Source organism: Neovison vison, chromosome X (genome assembly GCF_020171115.1).
Source record: "Neovison vison isolate M4711 chromosome X, ASM_NN_V1, whole genome shotgun sequence".
NCBI classification, from domain to species: domain Eukaryota; kingdom Metazoa; phylum Chordata; class Mammalia; order Carnivora; family Mustelidae; genus Neogale; species Neogale vison.
The window spans coordinates 105,865,710-105,886,598 of record NC_058105.1 but is presented as its reverse complement, the minus strand read 5'-3'; the positions used below and the strand labels follow the sequence as shown (position 1 = coordinate 105,886,598).

General features: G+C 40.6%; 1 protein-coding gene across 5 annotated transcripts in view; it reads left to right on the top strand.

Moving 5' to 3' along the window:
* GK (glycerol kinase) overlaps window positions 1–20,889 on the top strand; it is an 80,080-nt gene that overhangs the window by 21,433 nt on the left and 37,758 nt on the right. For 3 of the 5 annotated variants that reach the window (XM_044235647.1, XM_044235648.1, XM_044235650.1), the window contains exons 4-7: window positions 3,836–3,913; window positions 12,889–12,972; window positions 16,413–16,489; window positions 18,537–18,674. In XM_044235647.1, coding sequence (XP_044091582.1) covers window positions 3,836–3,913; window positions 12,889–12,972; window positions 16,413–16,489; window positions 18,537–18,674 — 377 coding nt within the window. The remainder of the gene's footprint in view (window positions 1–3,835; window positions 3,914–12,888; window positions 12,973–16,412; window positions 16,490–18,536; window positions 18,675–20,889) is intronic. The other 2 variants (XM_044235649.1, XM_044235651.1) reach the window with 1 other exon arrangement.

Below are 20,889 nucleotides of genomic sequence, written 5' to 3'. Positions count from 1 at the left end.
TCGTAATAAGCATTAACCTAGGGGTTCCTCATTGTAACCCTGTTAAGTGAGAACTATTACCTCCATTTTGCAGAAGATGAAACAGATTGAGATCCAGGGTCATGCTGCTAGGAAACAGGAATTCAAATTTGAACCCCAGCAGCCTGGTTTCAGAGTCTGAGCTCTAATTAAATAGTGCCAGAAACCCTATGATCTTATTTTGCTTGAGCTCATTTGAGCAAATAACCTTGTGTTCTACTTCACAGAGAACATTGAGGCTGTGGGGGCTTAATTCCTCATTTCCTATTCCTGTTCTTAAGCTAGAGCTCTTACCCACTTCCCCACATCCCAAGGAAAGCAATAGCCTTTTGTCTTCCTGAGGCTCCTCCCTCCACCTATGCATTAATTTCATCCCCTCCTGTCACTACAAGAATCAAGACCATGTCCAAATGATTTCTAGCTCCCCTTCTCCCCCACCACATTCTCCTTTGTCTTCCATCTTGATTCCTACAAACATTAGTGTCTTCTGATACTAAGGAAATGCCCCCCAAATCTCTTCCTTTTACCCTATGCCTTGAAGTTTCTTGAAGTAAAGACTGTCCGTCATCTGTGCCTTTAGAAAAGTTGTTCTGGTAAGTAAATTTGCTTTGGATATAGGTTATTTAGACAAACTATTAGCTAGACTCTCTTAAGAAAAAAAGGAAAGGGCTCAAATAAATAAGAAATAAAAGGGAGGAAGTTACAACTGATACCAAAGAAACACAAAGCATCGTAAGAGAATGCTATGAACAATTATAGGTCGGTAAGTTGGACAACCTAGAAGAAACTGATACATTCCTGGAAACCTACAGTCTTCCCAGACTGAATCATGAAGAAATAGAAAACCTGAATAGGCCAAACAAAAGCAAAGAACTTGAATCAGTAACCAAAAACTAAACAAAAAGGCTTCTGCCCAGCAAAGGAAACCATCAACAAAAAAGTAGGCAATCTACTAAATGGGAAAATGTATTTGCAAATCATATTATCTGATAAGGGGTTAATATCCAGAATTACAAAGAATTACAACTCAATAATAGCAAACAAACAGTCTGATTAAAAAATGATCATGGGACAGAAATGTCATTTTTCCAGAGAAGTCCTACAGATGGCCCACAGCATCTGAAAAGATGCTCATCATCACTCATTATTGGAAAGTACAGATCAAAACCACAGTGAAATATCCCATCACACCTGTCAGAATGGCTGTTGTCAAAAACACCATGACAGCCATTGGGGAGGATGTGGAGGAAGGGGAACCATCGGGCTCTGTTGATGAGACTGCAAACTGGTACAGCCACTGTGGAAAACAGTATGCAGGTTCCTCAAAAAAGTGAAAACAGAGTTACCATATAATCCAGCAATTCCACTTCTGAGTATTTACCCAAAGGAAATAAAAACACTAATTCGAAAAGATAAATACACCCCTATGGTCATTGCAGTTATTCACAATAGCCAAGACAGGAGCACCCACAGTGTCCATTGATGGATGAATGGAATATCCAGTGGAATATTAATCAGCTATGAAAAATGAACTCTTGTCATTTGTGACCACATGGATGGACCGTAAGCGTATGCTAAGTGAAATAAGTCAGAGAAAGACAAAGACTGTAGGACTTCACTTTTATGTGGAATTCAAAAAACAACACAAAACTCATAGAGGCAGAGAACAGATCGGTGGTTACTGTTGGGAAGGGGGCAAAAGGGAGATGGGAGAAGAAATACAAACTCCAGTCATAAAATAGGTAAGTCATGGGGATATATTGTACAGCGTGGTGACTATAGTTAGCAGTATTGTATTGCATATTATGTAACTTTGTATGCTGACAGGATACTAGATTTATTGTGATCTCTTCGCAATACATACACCTACCCAGTTCTGTTGTATACCTGAAACTATGTTCTGTGTCAATTACAGACTTCAGTAAAGTACATACATTGTTCATTTTCCATACGCCAGTTTTCATTGCTGTTACAAAATCTCCTTAAAGTAAAATCTAAGTAATTACTTTTTAATTTAGATTTTAGTGTATTGTTTTAAAGATGAAGAGTTGTTTTGAGCTTAAAAAGAAGATTATTTAACACAAGGGAACTATTGGTCCTCCTCAGGTCTCTGCTGGTCAGAACATTCCTATTGTGTTTTATTCTGGGTGTACGATTGAAACAGTACAGACAGAAAGTTGCATGTTCCTAGGGGTGGTGGCGAAGGGATTTTATTAATTTTTTTTTAAAGATTTTATTTATTTATTTATTTGACAGAGATCACAAGTAGGCAGAGAGGCAGGCAGAGAGAGAGAGAGAGAGAGAGGAGGAAGCAGGCTCCCTGCTGAGCAGAGAGCCCGATGCGGGACTCCATCCCAGGACCCTGAGATCATGACCTGAGCCGAAGGCAGCGGCTTAACACACTGAGCCACCCAGGCACCCCGGCGAAGGGATTTTAAATGACGCCACATGGAAGGGTGCCTAGCTGGCTCTGTCAGGAGAGCATCTGACTCTTGATCTTGGGGTTTGAGCTTGAGCCCCATGCTGGGCATAGGGATTACTTAAAAATAAATAAACCATGCCATATGGTGGGAGCAGTGGAAGGAAATTAGACTGTTTAGCTTACACAGGGAAAGGGAAGACCTGGGGTGGGGGGCAATATAGCTGCCTCAAGTTTGTGAAAAACTTGCACGTAGGAGAAGTATTAACCTTATACCATATATCCCCAAAGCCTGTCGCAGAGATCTGTAGGTGAAAACTACAAGGAAGAGGATTTTTTTTAAATAACAAAGTTGGTGAATAAAGATTGGTCTGCCTCGGGAGAGGTAGTATTTTATCACTAGAAGGGCTGTCCGAATGATCACACGATGAATGGTTTTCAGGGACATTGAAGAGGAAGACCTGTTATTGATTCTAGAGCCTTTAAAGTCAGTTCTCACCTTACACTCTAGAGAGTTCGATCCTTCAGCCTGATGTGTCCAACCCAGGCTGCGTGGTAGAATCACTTGGAGAGTAGTAAAGGAAAAATACTGATGTTCAGATCCTATCCCCGTCTGTTAAATTGGAATGTTTGGGTCATGGCCTGGGCACTGATATTTTTTTTTAAAAAAAGCTCTCTGGTTGGTTCTGATGTACAGCCGAGTCTGAGAACCTCTGCTGCAGCTGAATCAGGCTGAATTGAATAAAATGGCATGGGTTAGTATTTTTACGTAGAGTAACTACGACTACAGTGTTTGAGTTGTGCGAAGGTCAGTGTAGTGTATGCCATCATATATTGTTGTATTTATGCCTTATTCAAATTAATATGTCTTAGAACATATTACATTACAGAAACAAAACAATTTCTGAAGAACCACAGTAGGAGGTTGCCCAGTGTGAAGGATTTTAGCTGTAGCTGTTCTCTTAAATTGGAGGCGTGTGCGTGCCCCCAGAGAGAAATTGCCTATAGCAGTTCATCAGTAAATGGATGAGGTGATTATTGGTCTCCATAGAATAACAAATTGGGTATTATAAATTTGAAATTAGTGCATTCCCTTTTTTATAAGTTCACCTGGGAGCCTTTCGTTTGGATACAGACCTGGGTCCGTGTTATCGTGTGCTCATGAAGTGGGGAGCAGTCTTGCAGAAATACAGAGAAGCACTTGACAGTGGGTGTTTACTTCTCCCAGAGCTGCTCACGGACAGTATATTCATTGCCACTACAGAAGTGCCAAGTGTTTTTTCAAATCATTAAGTTTCGTTATGCTTGTTTTAGAAAAAACACATGAGAACTATTCTCCTGAAGTAGTTTTCTGCTTGTTTAATTTATATTCCCTTCTGTTTAATCTTCTCTTTGAAGCTATTGGTGTCAGTAACCAGAGGGAAACCACTGTAGTCTGGGACAAATTAACCGGAGAGCCTCTCTACAATGCTGTGGGTAAGCTGCTGTTCATGGATGTCAAATGCAAGGCCTTTCTCCACTTGCAAGCACTGTCCCCCTGAAATGTGTGGCTGAGAAAGCATGCAGCCGTGTTTCCTATATTCGGATAGGATGACCAGAATAGTCCTCTAAAAAATGAGTTGTTCTCTTATTTGCCACTGTCAGGTATTTATTGACACCTTGAATCACCTCTTTCTCCTTTTCCTGATTGATTGTATTATACAAATGGTTCAGCGTTGCCACAAATGTTTTATAGTCCCTGCTGTTTTCTGACGCCTAAAAGAGATCATGCCTCCTCCCCTGAAAAATCAAAATTACACATATTCACAGTCATCTCTCTGTGAGGTACTTGTATACCTGTTTTTCCCATCTAGTAATTGGAATTGACTCATCTGAGGTTATGAAAATAAAATCTCCACATTTTAGCTCCTACTGCTACACATCAGGCTATTTCAGCAGGGGTTCAAGAACTCAAAATTGCAAATAACACCAACATTAGGTATCACATCTTACTTAAATCTGAATGACCATGAGTATAATGTAGCATATTCTTCGCATGTGACATTTGGGTGGTAAATGACACTGTCAGTTGCTAAAAGGAGAAGTTTGTTGTAAATACTGTCACTGAAATGCATCATTCTGTTCACAAATAGCAAAACAAAAGTTTTTGTCAATAAAATACCAGGTTGTGAGGGGGGGGAATGGAGGCAGAAGCAGAGATGGGATGATTTCTTGAGTGACCTGTTTTTTACTTGATAAATATTTGAGTAGTATAGTTACTTTAGTATTGATTGGGAGAAAGTGATATTCAAGCAGAAAATACACTAAATTGGTGCCTTGTAAGAATAGCATGAAACCTTTAGAAAAAACCTTTATAAAAAATTAAGGTATTTAATGTTACTGTGTTATCAGAGACCATTTAGTTTGTCTTCCGTACTTGTTATAAAAAGAATTAAAGGTTCAGAAATGTTCAAAGAACTGCAACCATAGGTCTTCTACACAAAAGTACATGTTTTAAATCTTTATTTTGTTTTCATTCTCATGAGCAAATCATGTTGAATACAAGCAAAGCAGGACATTACAATTTTCATGACTGATACCCAGGGGGTACCCTTTCACGGATCACTATTTGCCAACTTCTTGAACTAGTTAGGGTTTTACTCCCCCCCCCCCCTTAGGGAAAAGGAAGGACCTTCTCAAAGGAACCAGAAAGTTCCTGTTAAACTCTAACTTTGAATTGTAAAAATGCAACTTTGGACTTTGAGTTGTCATTTTAAAATAATGCAACTAGGTTAGTTGAAGTTATACTTAAAAGATTTAAGTAAAACTTTTATCAGAAATACTTTCTTTTCTGATGTGCTTATGTACTCGTTTCCTTTTCTTCTACCATTGTCCCTTTGTGCCCCATCCTGTGTGCTTTTCAGTACTAATTTCTACTGCATTTGTAGAATGCGAAGAACTTTTTTCAGTCCTGAGCCAGGATTCTGGCTGAGAATCCAGCCAGAATCTCTCTTGTCTGAGAATCTCTCTTGTCTGAGAACTTGTGTGTTTGGTGCTATACTGGGTGTGTTATAGAGGGTATGAGTTATTGGCCAGTTGTATAAACATTTTGTAACCTAGTTTTGGTAAGAGACTAACACAAAATTAGGGAATCATTGATAAACTATGCTGCTAAAATGAATAGGTATTAGAGCAAGTGCATGTTAGTATGGATTTTGAATTTGGACATACCGTTGGGGGAGCTTGAACACCGTCCTAGACCTTGAAGAATGTGTTGGATTACATTAGGAAAAACGAAAAATGAAAACTAGTGTGAACAAGTTAAGAAAGTGAAAATGTCTAAACATACCTCACCAGAGTCAAGAGACATCCGATTTGCAGATAGGATGACTTATTTATTAGTTTTAATAGAACTCGCAGTGATGATAATGCTCAGTAAGTCCTAACATTACTGTGTACTACACATTGTGCTAAACACTTTGCCCATATTATTTAATCTCAATGATCCCAAAGCAGGTTTTACGTGCCTTTTCTTACAAATGAATTATGGGGGAAACAGCTACGTAACTTGTCCATTTCCATATAGCTATAAGTAGAGGTAAAGCCACAGTTTGAACATAACTCTCTCCAACCCTCAAGCCTGTGTTCTCGTTTGGTTAAAAAGGGGTTGGTGAGGATATGGAGGGCACTGAAAGCCATACACTGGGTAACATGGGACAAAATGAGTAATAAAGGAGAGTTACCTTCCCATATGGTGGAATGGGCTATTTCAAATGCACCTCTTGAGAAAGCTTGAGAAGTTGTACAAAACAAAATAAAACTAACTGAGGGACTGGAAGGCTCCCATGGCAGTGAGGAATTATGGGACCAAAATACGGAGAGAGGGAAAGCCCAGAGAGATAATCCTGGCATTTGTTGCTGCTTATTCCTTAGAAATACTTGTAGATTCTTATAGCAGTATCTGAGGCTAAGTAGCGTTTTCATAGGTTCATGGAAATAGGGAGGCAAAAGGTAGGCTGGCAGGAGTAGAGATAAATGTGGGCAAAATCTTGGAACTGTGAAGGGCCACCCCTTGAAGTAAGGTAAAGTAGGAACATACTACCCATCACAGGACTTAGAGCCCAGATTCAAGTAAGTTAAAGCACTGAGTGGATTATGGTGATCTAAGATTGCTAATGCGCTTAGCCTAACTTCTTTTCAGAAACAAAAATGAACCCTTCCTGGAGGAAAATTATCTCTCCAATTTTTCATATATGATTTCTAGTTTTCTATAAAAAATAATTAAGCATACAAAACAAGACATGGCTAAAAACCAACAGAAATAAATAACCTTAGAAACCAGCCCATAAGAAATCCTGATATTAGAGTTACCAGTCTTTAATCATAATCAACATGTTCAAGGAATCCCTTGACAGGATTGATCATCTTAGCCAAGAGTTGGAAAATTAAAAACAAATTCTGGAACTGTATTAAAAACTCAGTTGATGAGTTTTACATCAGATTAGACACAGTTGAAGATGAATTAGTTGACTGGAAGAGAGATCAGAAGTAAATATCCAGACTCGAGCACAGGGAGACAAAGGTTTAGAAAACCGAAAAGAATCTGGGAGAAAGATGGGGTAAGGTGAGGAGGTCTAACATACTTGTAATTGGAATCCCAAGAGAAAAGGAGAGAGAAACGGTAAGGTTTTTCAAAAACTGATGAAAGAAACAGATTCTGAAAGCACTGTGATTCCCAGGCAAGATAAATACACAGAAAGCCATATGTAAACATGCCGCGACCTGAAGATACAAAGAAAAACTACGTAGCCAGAGGTTATGACATTCAGGAGAACCCACACTGACTTTCAGTTGATTTTTCAATGGTAGCAGAGTAAGTCTGAATACTGTAGAATGAAATCTCTAAAGTGATAAATGAACATAACTTCATCTAGGATTCTGTACCCATGAAAATTAAGGTGAAATACAAAAGCAAAGACAAAAACTGCTAATTTGGTGGCATAAAACAGTAACATCTTAGGAGGTTCAAAATTTATTAAGAATTAAAAGACATGGCAACAGTTGTACATGAAAGGAACTTGGGGTAGATGAGTCTATAAACTGTTTTTGAGGTCCTTGTATTGTCAAGGATGCCTGTTGTAATAATCTCTAGGGTAAGCAATGAGAGTAAAATAATGTATAATTAGCAAGAGGAGGAATATTGAATTTATAGTGGAGGAATATTGAATGATTTTTTTAAAAAAGGCAGGAAAGGAAAGAAAAAGGAATGTGAAACAGGAAGGAAGGAAGGACAAATAGAAGGCATTTAAATCCAAATAAGTAAGTACATTAAAAAGGACGAGATTCATTTCTCGTAAAAATCTGGCAAAAGCGTTGAGACTGGTAATCAGTGGATGGGATTAGTGCCAAGACAGTAGAGAGAAGGCAAACTGGAAAGACCTTTCTGAGGGAAGTCACAACCTGTACGTTAGTACATCAGATGGGGCATAAAGATAAGGGGTGGCGAGGGGTGGTGGGGGGCAGGGCTGCAAGATTTTTAGCTTCAGAGAACAGACGGAAATTAAGATTAAATGGCTGTCAGCCTGGGAGAAAAATGGCTGGCTTCTTTGAACAAGGTGAATATTAGACTTGTAATCAAAGCTCATTTCTGAGAAATTAGGTTCGTGGCTCTTGTATAAAGAGATTGTTCAAATGTAAGATGGAGACTTAAAGTCATTACCAGAGAGGTGAAAGTCTCATTTTATTACAGATGACATCACTGTAGGAATGAAGGTAAATTATTCAACAAAAGTTCAAGTGCCCTTCTGTGTACATACAGGTTCTGTGATAAGCCCTAGGCAGCTGGTGACGAACTGGGCAGTCACCATGCTTGCCTTGGAGATTCATGGCTCAGGAGAGGAATCTAGAAGTGAGAAGGGAAAGCGAATAGAAAAGGAGGAGAAGGAAGGAGTAATTAGCTGAGAAGGGGAGCCACTACTCAGTTATGACAAGGATAGATTCTGCCTCCCATTTCATGTCACCCAGGGAAACACTCAGGTGTCATATCTCCATGCAGGTCTCAGTTGAGAATATCAACATTAAATCTTCAGCAGCTTTCTCTTAACACAGGGTGGGATTGGTAGAAACAATCAGATTTTCACCTATCTTTGTCTTTGAGCTTCGTCTTTGTTTCTACCAGTCTGTGGGTTTGATTCTCTCTCTCTCTCTCTCCCTCCCCCTCCCCTATGCCTTTCTCTTACAAATCTTTCACTCTAGGCCTGTCCTCTTCATCTCTCTTTACTTAATTATGTAACCTATGAGCAGTGTTTGTTATAGACAAGCCAACAAGAGAAGCAGTCTACACTTCTTTTCCTTAAAAATGGCGTTTTTTATGTGGCCTTCTGGTTTATGGTCCAGAAGTCCTTAAGAAGCCATCAGCTTACTCACCCCCCAATACCTGTCCTATCAGTGGACCTGAAATACATTTGATGAAGAAGTTGAAAGCTGAGAAAGGCTATGTTTTTCTTGTTTGCAATGTGTATGTGTTTACTGATGTCTTTCGTAACAGATACAGTGACAGGCACAGAAAAAAAGCTTAAAAAATCAGTCCATGGAGGCACAGATGGCCTGTTTCATACAGTTTGAGAATGTATGTGTTAATTGTGAGGTAGACATTGGTGACGTACCTGAAATGCGCAGTGTCACTGGGCATCACTGCTTTGCAGTTGCTGGGCCATGAAGTAGCCATTGACTCCGATGGGCCACCCGGCTGGATTGCAGGACCTTTGTGGCCCTTGTGTCCTTTGGCTTCTCTCCTCTGTCTTCACTCATCCTTGCCCCTGTGGTGCTTTTCTCTCTCCCTCTTAGTGTTCCCTTCATCAGTATTCTTTTCCAAGGACTACCCTCTACCCCAACCCCTGCCATTTTTCCAAGTCTTTTTCTTCCAAAACCAACTTAAAAAAAAGATTTTATTTATTTATTTGACAGAGGGAGACACAGTGAGAGAGGAACACAAACAAGGGGAGTAGGGGAGAGAGAAGCAGGCTTCCCACTAGGCAGGGACCCCAATGTGGGGCTCAGTCCCAGGACCCAGGGATCATGACCTGAGCCCAGGGCAGACACTTAATGACTGGACCAGCCAGACACCCCCAAAACCAGCTTTTATTAGTGGTCTGCATACCTTGCTGGGTTTACAAATACACTGCAGATGAAACTGAGCACAACTACAATGGCACAACCAAGGCCAGAACTACTGAAGTGGGGGGAATGGTTTGAATCAGTGACGTTTAATATCTTCTTGTGCATATTTCACTGATGCTACCAGTGAAATATTCTGCCCTAATGAGAATGGCACAACTGTTTCCCTCCTCCTTGGACAGATGTTGTCATTCTCTATTACAGTGGATGGGTGTGCACAGCATCATCCAGTAGCTTTCTATAGTGCACAGCTCATGCTTTAATATCAAAGTATTATTATTCATATTAAAGACTTACATCCTGGGAGGCAAGAGCCACTGATTTAAGACCTTTAGTATATGAAAGAAAACCACTGACAAAAATCATTTGTCTCTGATCCATTTTTCTTCAGTTAAATGGTATGGCAAACATTTCTTTCCTAAGATGTTGGATTTAAAGTTTCCTGTGGCTCAGCTGGTGAACATGTGACTCTTGATCTTGGGGTTGTAATTTTGAGCCCCACATTGGGTATAGAGATTACTTCAAATAAAATCTTCAAAAAAAAATAGGGGTGCCTGCATGGGCCCATTTTGTTGAGCACCAGACTCTTGATTTCGACTCAGTTCATGATCTCAGGGTCATGGGATCAAGCCCCATGTTGGGCTCTGCACTCAGCACAGCCCCGCTTGGCCCCGCCCCTCCAATAAATAAATAAAATCTTTAAAAAAAAATCAAGTTCCCTATGACATACAACTGTTCATGCAGTTATAAACATGGATCATCCTCTTTGCCTTTTTTACTTTTTATGTACTGGTTCACCCTGGGCCAGTGATTAAACCTGTGTAATCATTTGTTAAGCACTGAAGGACCTTGAGCTCAATTTTTTTAACCTTTTCTGGGATTGGTTTATATTTCAGAGTATCAGCATGAAAGAAAATCCTAAATGACAAGCTACCTAAAACTTGGAAGCACACTTGTTTTAAACAACAAAAGCGTAGTTTTGTTTTTATTATTTTGCTTTGGAAAGGAGCAGATGTTTTTATTTTTATAAGATCTAGAATATTCAGCTTGGTCAAGATGTACTTAATTTCTCCTTATTTCGAGTTGTTTATTACCAGTCTTTGAATGTCTTAACATTTCCTTCAGTCTGGGGTTATAAAGAAATCTGTGTATTTTGCAATGAATGAATTCTTCAACTCTGGCCAATTTAAAAAGAAACTGGATTTGATTTCAACTCAGAGGTTTCTGATCTTTCCTATTTCTTTATATTCCATTTAAGACTTTGAATTCATTCTGGCTTACCTGCATGGTAGGGGTTTCATGCTGGATTCAGACTCTGGGTTCAAATCCTGGCTTTTCCACTTACTACCATTCTGTGCCTGTTCCCTTGACAGTTAAAATGGAGACAATTTAACAATTTAAGTGTGGACCTCTTAGACGTGAGTTAAAAATGAGTGAGTTACTACATGTAGAGAGTATTTACAGTGCCTAGCAGATGAGAAGGTTTCAGTAAGTGGTAGCCATGGCTACTGTTCTGAATTGGCTGCTGGTCTTTTTAATCCAGAAATGCCAAATGGAATCATTGATTTAGCCACGACAGGTGTTCTTGGGAAAAATGCAGAGTTTACCTGGGTCACACACACTTGAGTGAGTCATTGGTATGTTGCCATATGTACACCTAAGAGCTGAAATAGTTTTTAGTACCCCCCACCTTGTGGCGAATATATGTTTTAAATCACCTCCCTCCCTTACACTCCATTTTTCTTTTGGCCACGTGAGATTTCTGAAGATGTCATCAGGCGAGGGACAGTCATCAATTATAGTCTCTTGTCCTTTGCAAGTGACCTCTTACCCAGCTTAATTAATAGTTTAACTTTTGGCAAGTGATAACACAAAGCAGTTAAATCTGGTTGACTATTATGCTGTCTCTGTGGGGGAATTGAGCTGATAATACTTTGTGTAACTGTCAGCAGTCCTTGCTTAGGGTGTGCCCCTTAACCTGGGGCCTCGCGGCAACTCCCTTCCCGTCCTCCCGGTAGCTCCTCCTCACAGTCAGTCCTCCCAGAGGAGATTTCCCTATTTGCCTTCACTTCCAGTCCATTGAAAATAATTCCGATTATTTCTGGTCGATTTTAAATTTTTTTCTTAGGTACTTTTCCCTTTAATTGTTCTGGCTAATCAAAACTGTTACAAATTTCCAAATATTTTCAAAGTCAATTCTTCCCACCAAATTGACCCTGGTCCGTGGATGTTGAGGTGACTGCATTTCTCTTCGCTCTTAAAACGTTCTTTCTCAGACTAGACCAAATCTAATGGATCTGTATTGGATGGGACTTTAACACAAATGAGAGTTTATCACATCCTCCAAGTGGGTTTTTTAAACTTACTCACTTCATGGTTTGACCCATTTAAAATGGTTTTTTTTTAAAGATTTTATTTATTTATTTGACAGAGAGATCACACGTAAGCAGAGAGGCAGGCAGGGGGCGGGGTGTGTGTGTGGGGGGAAGCAGGCTCCCCGCTGAGCAGGGAGCCCCATGTGGGCTTGATCCCAGGACCCTGAGATCAAGACCTGAGCCGAAGGCAGAGGCTTAACCCATGGAACCACCCAGGCGCCCTGGTTGGAACCATATAAATCAGATCGACTGGGTCTAAATAAGGGACATGCCTTATGAAAGTAGGCTGTCTAGTGTTCGGGACTCCCTAGCATCGGTTTTCCTTGCTTTTTCCCCCAAATTACTCTGGAACTTACCAGTTCCCTGCTCCCTTGGGACATGCTTCTCCTGTTTGTGGCGGTGGGCTTCACCTCCTGCCACCCTTATCAGGAAAATACTTTCTTGGGGCCATGCCTTTCCAGAGCAGCCTTCTCCCATCTTTTGTAAATCGCCCCAACAGACCGTGGCGCGCTCCTGGGTGCCCCTAGCCCAGGCAGTCTGGCTTGCTGCAGCACACAGCCGTTGCCCATCTCAGGCTGGGCGAGCACTCAGTAACCCGCTGAGCCACTTTGCTAGCCAGGGTGCAGCTCTGCGACGAGGTAGGGATGAGTCATCCAGAAGTGGAAGCCCGTATTCTGTACCTGCTCTTTGTCCACACGGACAAAGTCGACCGAACCAGAGACTGACGTCAGGCCTGCCTTCGTGTCCCATCCACTCCCTGCCGCTTCCTCTGCTTTTTCTATGCTCACACGCGTAGAAAATGCTCATTCTGGGGAACTTGCCCATGTGGTCTGGCATTTTCCCAGTGGTCGACGACAGAACGCAGACCTTGAATCTGGCCACCTCTAGCATGAATTGCCATTATTTCTCCTAATGCTCCAGCCGCTCCAGTTTCTCCCGGCCCTTCCGACCCAGTTGCCGTTGTTCGTTCTGGCTCTTCGGTTCCGGCTGCTGGCACTTCCTCAGGTATTGGTGCTCCGGCTTCTGCTCACTCTCCGGCCTCCCGACTCAGACGTGCTGGGGGAGATTGACCACCACTGCTGGATGCGGATCTGGCGCTTCTTTCGATTGTTCTCAGAAATTATCTACACAAGGGGCTTGGTCGTCCAGCTTGGGGTCTTCTCTTTAGCTTTTGGTCTCTCTTCCTGCAAATCTAATTCTGCCATCTTAGCTTCTTTAATGAGTTTTCTAATTGTTTTGTTCTTAATTCAATTAATTTTGAGCATTCGTGAATTGTTTGGTAGTATATCCACCACTGACCATTTTTCTCCTTGGCAGTCGTACTAATTCGTTCCATGTATTCTAATTGCCTTAAACTCTTGGGCTGTAAAAACAAAGTGAATCTGCCAGCCTTCTGTGATCACGGAGTAATGGCAGGAGAGGGACTACGGAGACCATCTAGTCCAACTGCCTTATTTTATATTCAGGAAATCTAAGCCACAAGGGGTTAAATGACTTGCTTGAGTCACGTAGCTTGTTGGTGGCAAAATCAGAAGACCTAGAACTTGGCTCTCCTGATCTCACGTCCAGTGTCTTGACTCATTTTGGTGAGGGGTTGATTCTATGGATTCTGCTATGGATCCTTGCAAGCTCTCAAGTGAGGAGTAAAGTGCCCAGTTACATAAGTGGGCTTTGTCCAGGAGCAGTTAAGTCCCAGAGCCACTGGGACTTGAGAGCCATCTGGTCACCAGTTTGTCACTTGGTTTTTAAAGAAATGACTGGAACAAACTGCATATCCTAAAGTTCATGCCCTAGAAAAGAGCGTCTCAAGTTCTAGTATATAATACTGAATAACTTGGGATGCTTATAGCAGAAGTAGAAAGACTCAGGCCTTCCTTGCCTAGACCTGCAGCTGGAATCGTGCAAGGTAGGGCTTGGAATGTGGGATTTCAAATTTTTCCAAGGGTTTCTGGTGTGCTTCTTGGGTGAGGGTCGCTGCTGTGGAGTCTTAACAGTGCTGCTTAAAAGATGGGCACCTATTTAAAAGGTGTGTTTCTGGGCTCCCTCCCTGGACCTACTTTTCTAGAATTTCAGGGAATGGGGTCCATCTTGAAGCTCCTTAGTGATTATTTACATTAAAGTACAGAAAAGTCCTGATCTAGGAGGCTTTGAGTCATTAAACAGCCCAGAACAATGACTTTCAGGTCCTTTGTTCATGTTCCTTGATGAGGAACATACTTTACATCATGATTCATCAAATTCATATAACTAAAAAGTTTCACATACTTACAGAGTTCAGCAGACTCTATTATTTTCCATTCTAATGCATCCTATTTCTTTTTTAAGAGTAGGTAGTCAAAACACACCCAGTTGATTTTTAACTCCCAGCCTGTTGTTGCTGGAAACATGGAGAATTGAGATGTGTTTGTTAATTCTGTCACAGACTCAAAACTTCTCTGTTGAATTCCTCTCCTTTTCCCGATTACTTCTGTTAACATCTGCTGGGGTTGCCTGTGAGGCAAGTCTACTTTGTTGCAGTCACGCCATATGGCCCCTCTGTGAAAAGCAGACTGCTTTGGTGCCCTTGACAGGGGAGTTCTTGCCAACTCCATGCAGCTGCTGCTAATGGCTCCCATCAGTCACAGCGCAAGTAATAGAAAACACAACCCTAATTAAATAAAGTGAAAAATGTTTTAAAAAGTAATTCTTTTGTTCACGGAACCAGTAGTGAAACAGTAGCTTAGTTCAGATGCTGTTTGATTCTAGACTTGGACCATATGACCTGAATTCCCTGCAAGTCTTCTGGGATGGCTTCCGATGGAGGCTGCTTCGACCACACACTGTCTACCGAACCAGTCACTGGGATGGGGACATGCATGGTCCTGGAGCTGGGGGTAGGGTTGAATCTCTGGCAAACCACGTGCCTGAGACTGAGGGAGGAACGATTTCCTGAAGAGAATTTGAGATACTGTTCCCAGGAGTAAGAGGAATACAGGCAGCAAATGCAGATGTGGGATACAGACCACGGATTCCCCTGGCGTCCCTCTCTGCCTCCTCTTTCCTCAGCTGTGATGAGCCTTTTCTTGCCGCTTCTCACACCTGCAGAAACCACTCTTTTTTTTTTAAAGATTTTATTTATTTATTTGAGAGAGACAGAGCATGAATGGGGGGAGAAGGGGGAGGAAGCAGATGGAGAGGGAGAAGTGGACTCCCCACTGAGCAGGGAGCCTGATGTCAGGCCCGATTCCAGGATCCCGGGACCACAGCCCAAGCCAAAGGCAGACGCCCAACTGCCTGAGCCACCCAGGTGCCCCAGAAACCAGTCTCTTGTCTTGAAGTAGCCACTGTCAAAATAAGCTCAGACAGCACTCAGGGGAAATGACAATTTAAGTAATTACAAAGAACTGATTAAAAATCACTACCGAAAAGAACCTGTTTTTTACATGAGTAGAAAGGAATAGTCGAAAGGGTGAACCAAACTATGCGATTAAGTGGCCAGCATTCACATGTATAAGTGGGCAAGCCTGTTTTATCTTCCCTGGTGCCCTTTAAATAAACTATGGGCCTGAGATTTTGCAGGAGGCATCTGAGCACAGTCACTGCCTAAAAATACCAACTGACCGCTAATAGATTAAAAGTGATAGAACTTAAGTACAAAACTTAAATCTGACAAACAGAACTCCGCTGACCTGTTGGTTACCTTCCGCAGTTGCTTTATGTACTGTGTGATACCTTCTCTTTCTCAGGCCTTCTGTAGGAAGCAGAACAGAAATATTTTCATTAGAGAATCAGGAAGTGGACGCTACTTACTAGTGTAAATAATGTTGATCTCCCAAAATAGATTTTTTATGACCCAGCATGGAGCAAGAATGGCGACCTTTAAATAATTCTTCTAACAATTCTGGCTTCTAGCCTGCTTTTGAAATGGAGGAGTGTAATGTACAGAAGCATTTCATACATGGGAGACTGAATCTTACTTTTTCCTTCAATAAATAGTACCAGGTTCTGTGCTTTGTCACACATTGCTCCCAAGTTTTATAAGGTACCTGCTTTTACCTAGTACAGTGATCCTGACCTGTGTGTGACGCCCCTAGCAACTGGCCTGTGGAGCATGGAGATTTTCTCTGTACTCATGTATTCTTAGAAACTTCTTATCCAAAACATTTTTTTCATGGTTTTTTTTTCCTATAAAAACAATACCAAATGAGTGCCCTCAGGTTTGTATTGTTCTCCTAACTTGGTCTGTAATTTGGCATAAAAGCTTTAAATTCTTCCTCATAAATTTTATTCTTTTTTCTAACAATATGCCCATTCATTTCTAATTTTCTAATTTCAATCCTTTGAAAGCTCAGCATTTTAATTGCTTATGGAAACTAATCAGTCTCCTGTCCTTGACAGTGATTTCAGTAAGATCTGATTTTTTTAAATGAAGTTTTTCATATATGTTGTTATATTTTGGTCTATAGTGTGGCTTGACCTAAGAACCCAGTCTACCGTTGAGAATCTTAGTAAAAGAATTCCAGGAAATAATAACTTTGTCAAGGTAAGAGATCTCTTCAAAAGTATACTATAAGAATGCTTATTTTTTAAAAAGATTTAGAGATTTCACCTGAAAGACTAATTGGGCCTTACATCCTGTTACACAGTAGTTATTTGATATGTTACACTATTCTCTGCAGACAGTTAAGGACAACTCAAGTATTTACCTTTCTGTCTTCTTGCCCTGTGGTGGATTAGAGGATTCGTATTCTGAAGTTGATAGTCTGGAGGGGATTATAAAGTGTCCCAGTGGCTTAAACCATACTCCCACTTGTTTTCTAGAAAATTCTGGATGCTTTTGAGTTTTTAGGCATCGCGATTCAGGGAGAGAAAAGTCACTCCCAACTTCTCACGGAACTCCTTCCTGTTTTTTCATATGAAGGAGGCTGACAGAAAGTGTGTAAAATTCAGTCCATATGTAGAGCTCTTGAATTAAGGGAGAGAGAATTTTTGAAACAGGCAAGGTATTTTTCTTACGAAGGTCAAGGCCCACTTCTCCTGCCATCCAAAAGAAGTTCTGGTTTTTTGGCATATCCCTTTATATTTGTCAGTGGGACTCTTAAAACAGTGGCTCTTGGTTCTGAAACTAGGGTTCGAATCCCATTATTTATAGCAATTTAACAAACCATTCCCTACCCTCACCCCCTGAATAACTTCAAGCTAGTCCTAAATATACCCCTACCCATTTCCTATTCTGTTCTGCATTGTCACCCTGCCCAACCCTCACCCGCACCTCCAGCTGCACTTTGCTGCAAGTGATGCATGTTTTTCTCTTCAATGCCATTTTTTTCAATTTTTAAATTATTTTTTTCAATTTTTAAATTATTTTTATTAACATATAATGTATTATTTGCCCAAGGGGTACAGGTCTGTGAATTGTCAGGTTTACACACTACACAACACTCACCATATTACAAACCCTCCCCAAAGTCCATAACCCAACCACCCTCTCCACCCCACCCCCTACTTCAGTACCATTTTAGGCAACTTTTAAACTTGCTGCCTAAATCATTAAAAGGAGATACTATCAACCACCTCACTGTTGACTTTGTGGGATGACCCTTGGTCCTTCAAATCAAAGAGGAATAATCTCATAACTTATTTCCTCTCCTTACTTTTGAGTACCGGTCTTATTTTTTTCTAGGAAAGCTAGAAAACCAGGAGTTAAGAGTCATAACTTAGAGGGTGCATTGAAGTATTGGTCTGGTCTGAATTTTCTTACCAAACATATCCATAGCAGATAAGAAGGAAGAAGGTATCACTTAACTGTAATTAGGGGATAAACCAGGAAACTAAGGATTGGGGGAGGGGAAAGATAGTTGCATTATTTTGATGTATGTATCTTCTTAACCTCTTTCATCAGCTCTTAACAAAAACAAGAGTTGGATCTGATCTGTTCTCAAGGAAGACTGATAAGCCCATATGTATTTTATATTTAGCATTTATCCTTTTTTCAGTACACCCTCCCTTTGTTTAATGTACTCGCTGAGTTTTTAGGCAACTACTTTCTTAATACAGAGCAACTCAGTGTTGCTTTCTTCTGGCATGTCCTTGAGCTCTACTTTATTCTTCACTTACGCTATTTGAATATGTGTGTTTGTGTATATATTTATATTTTTTACACATACAAGTATATTGTTACATGTGTTTTAAAACCTAAAATTTTCTGGTTACTGTTTTAATATACTCTGATTTTTAATAGTTTAAATTTTCACTTTCATGAAATATAAAATGAAAAGGCAGAATTTCAGACTAGGTTCTGTATATAATAACACAAAAGCTAACATCTACTTGGTCACCATCTGGATTATAGGGTGTTGTGTCATTTAATTTTCTCTTTACCTTGCAGTGTAGATGCTCTTTGAACTGCAAACATACCATGCTGATCTTTGTTCATGAACATGCTTTTCTGTGCCATGAGATAGGAAAATTATTCTTATCCATATTACCATGGGACTGACTTTAGGGCCATTGAATATTTTGCGATTTGATGAGGTTCTTGGTTTGGTGTTTATTTCAATTTGCTGGCTGAATTTCATGACTGTGTTTAGTCCAAGACAGGCCTTCCACTTAGCACTTACTTCAGTGCGGTGAAACTTCGTTGGCTCCTTGACAATGTGAGAAAAGTTCAAAGGGCTGTTGAAGAAGATAGAGCTCTTTTTGGGACCATTGATTCATGGCTTATTTGGGTACGTTTAAATATAATGTTAAGTATGGAGAAAGTTTTTTAGAATTCTTTTAGATGGTCTTGCCTTCTCTCTATTTTCTACTAAGACTTCAAACTTTTTAAAAAAGGCTTTAATTATTTATTTCTTTGAGAGAGAGAGAGATTGCAAGCGCGCATGTGTGTTTATGCATGAGCTGGGAGAGGGGCAGAGGGCAAGGGAAAGAGAATATTAAGCAGGCTCCATGCCCAGCTTGGAGCTGATGTGGGTTCCCATGACCCTGAGATCATGACCTGAGCCGAAATCAAAGTTTGTCACTCAACCAACTGAGCCATCCAGGCACCTCAAGTTGAAACTTGTTAGCTGGCAAAATTATTAAGAAAAGCCACTTGAGAGACAGCAGAACATTTCAGCCTCTGGTTAGGAGGCATTTTTGCAAAAAGAAAGTAGAATAGAAGTTGTAGGGGTCTGAGGGAAGGGGGTAATGGTTGCTAATAGATACAGAGTATACCTTTGCGGTGCTGGAAATATCTTGGAACTAGATAGAGGTGTGGGTACACAACATCATGAATGGGCTAAATGCCACTGAGTTGTGTTGTTTGAACTGATTAATGGTTAATCTAATGTGAATTTTTCCTCAAAAATTTTTAAATAGATGCTTTGGAAAAAAAGGCATTTTTGCCTACGTCTTCCTTACTTTTCTTCCTTTATTGCCATAAAAATGGATGGTGATTACCAAAACCACATCTCATATTTATTATCTTTAGAAAAGGTAATTTAGGTAATGAATTAGTAATTCATAGTTTAGGTAGTCTTTTTCCTCTTGCCTATCATATGCTCTTTTCCAGTGGTCATTTCTTAAAGGAAGTAACTATTTAACATAATAGAACACCTGTGTAGCTATCAGCTGCTTTCAGCATTACGCAGCTGTCTCTTATTAAGCCATAATATGAAAGAATCATAGTAGAATTTTGAAGTATAATCTTTTTGCCTAAGCTGAACACAGATGAGTAGAAACTAACATTTTAGACATTTCCCAGAGTTCTCTCAAAAGTACATGTTCTCTCTCCCCCTTTCTCTTTGTTTGTTCTTTTGTTATTTTTATGACGGGCATTTTCAACTGTACCCAAGAGAGGGAATAGTGTAATGGACCTGTGCAATAGTGTACCAGCCACGGCAGTCAGCTATGGCCAGTCTTGTTTCAGCTACACTCACATACGCTTCTCCCCACAGATAATTGTAAAGCAAATCCCCACACATACCATTTCATTTGTAATTACTTTAGTAAGGATGTGACTATCTTTTCAACATTCAGGAGAGCTTCAGAGGAATATTGTCCCCTTTTTCACTTGCCAGATCCACAGAGCAGATCTTCTAGAACCAGCACTAGGAAGAAGTGCATTCCCCAGCCCTCCCTGTGCTTGGCCAGGCCACACCGGGGTTGGTGCTCTCTTGGCCCGCAGTTTTCATACCTGTCACATTGAAATACTTCGGACAGTCAGTTGTTTGAAACCAGAGTAAGGCAGGGTGGGGCCCCTGTGAGCTGAGTGGGAGAGCTCAGTTAGCTGCGGGGTGGGGGCCTAGGTGCTGAGATGCCTTACCTTTTTTTTTTCTGAGATGCCTTTTCTGCTCTGTTGTTCCTTCCTTACCTCTTACTGCTCCCACACAAAAGAAAGCAGCAGTGCTGGGGGGTATTAACACAGGAGATTTTAAAACTCTGCTTTCAGGATACATACTTGGGTAGGCACAACCCAGTGAGAATTGTTATTCCAAAAAACTAAATCACAAACAGAGGAACAGCGGCACAGAGTTCTGTGAGATCCTGAAGAGGCAGACATACTGATGTATTTCATTTTGCCAAATGTGGTAAGACTGCCTTTTCCAAAGATAACAGATGAAAGCAAAACTGATGTTTTTTTCGGTTTAACTACCAATTGACTAGAACGCTGTTGTCTAATATGGTAGCGACTTAATAAGCATGTGTGGCTACCGAACACTTCAAATATGGGAAAGCACTGCTTCCTAGCCATATCAGATATTAAATATCAAATAATCGATATGTTCAGTGAGTGTAAAATATATACTGTGCTTAAGTAGGTGAAATGTTGGGGCGCCTGGCTGGCTCAGTCAGTAGAACATGCCACTCTTGATCTAGGTTGTGAGTTCAAGCTGTGTTGGATGTAGACATTAATTAAGGTAATAAAATATAACAAAGTAATATAAAATAGGGGTGCCTGGG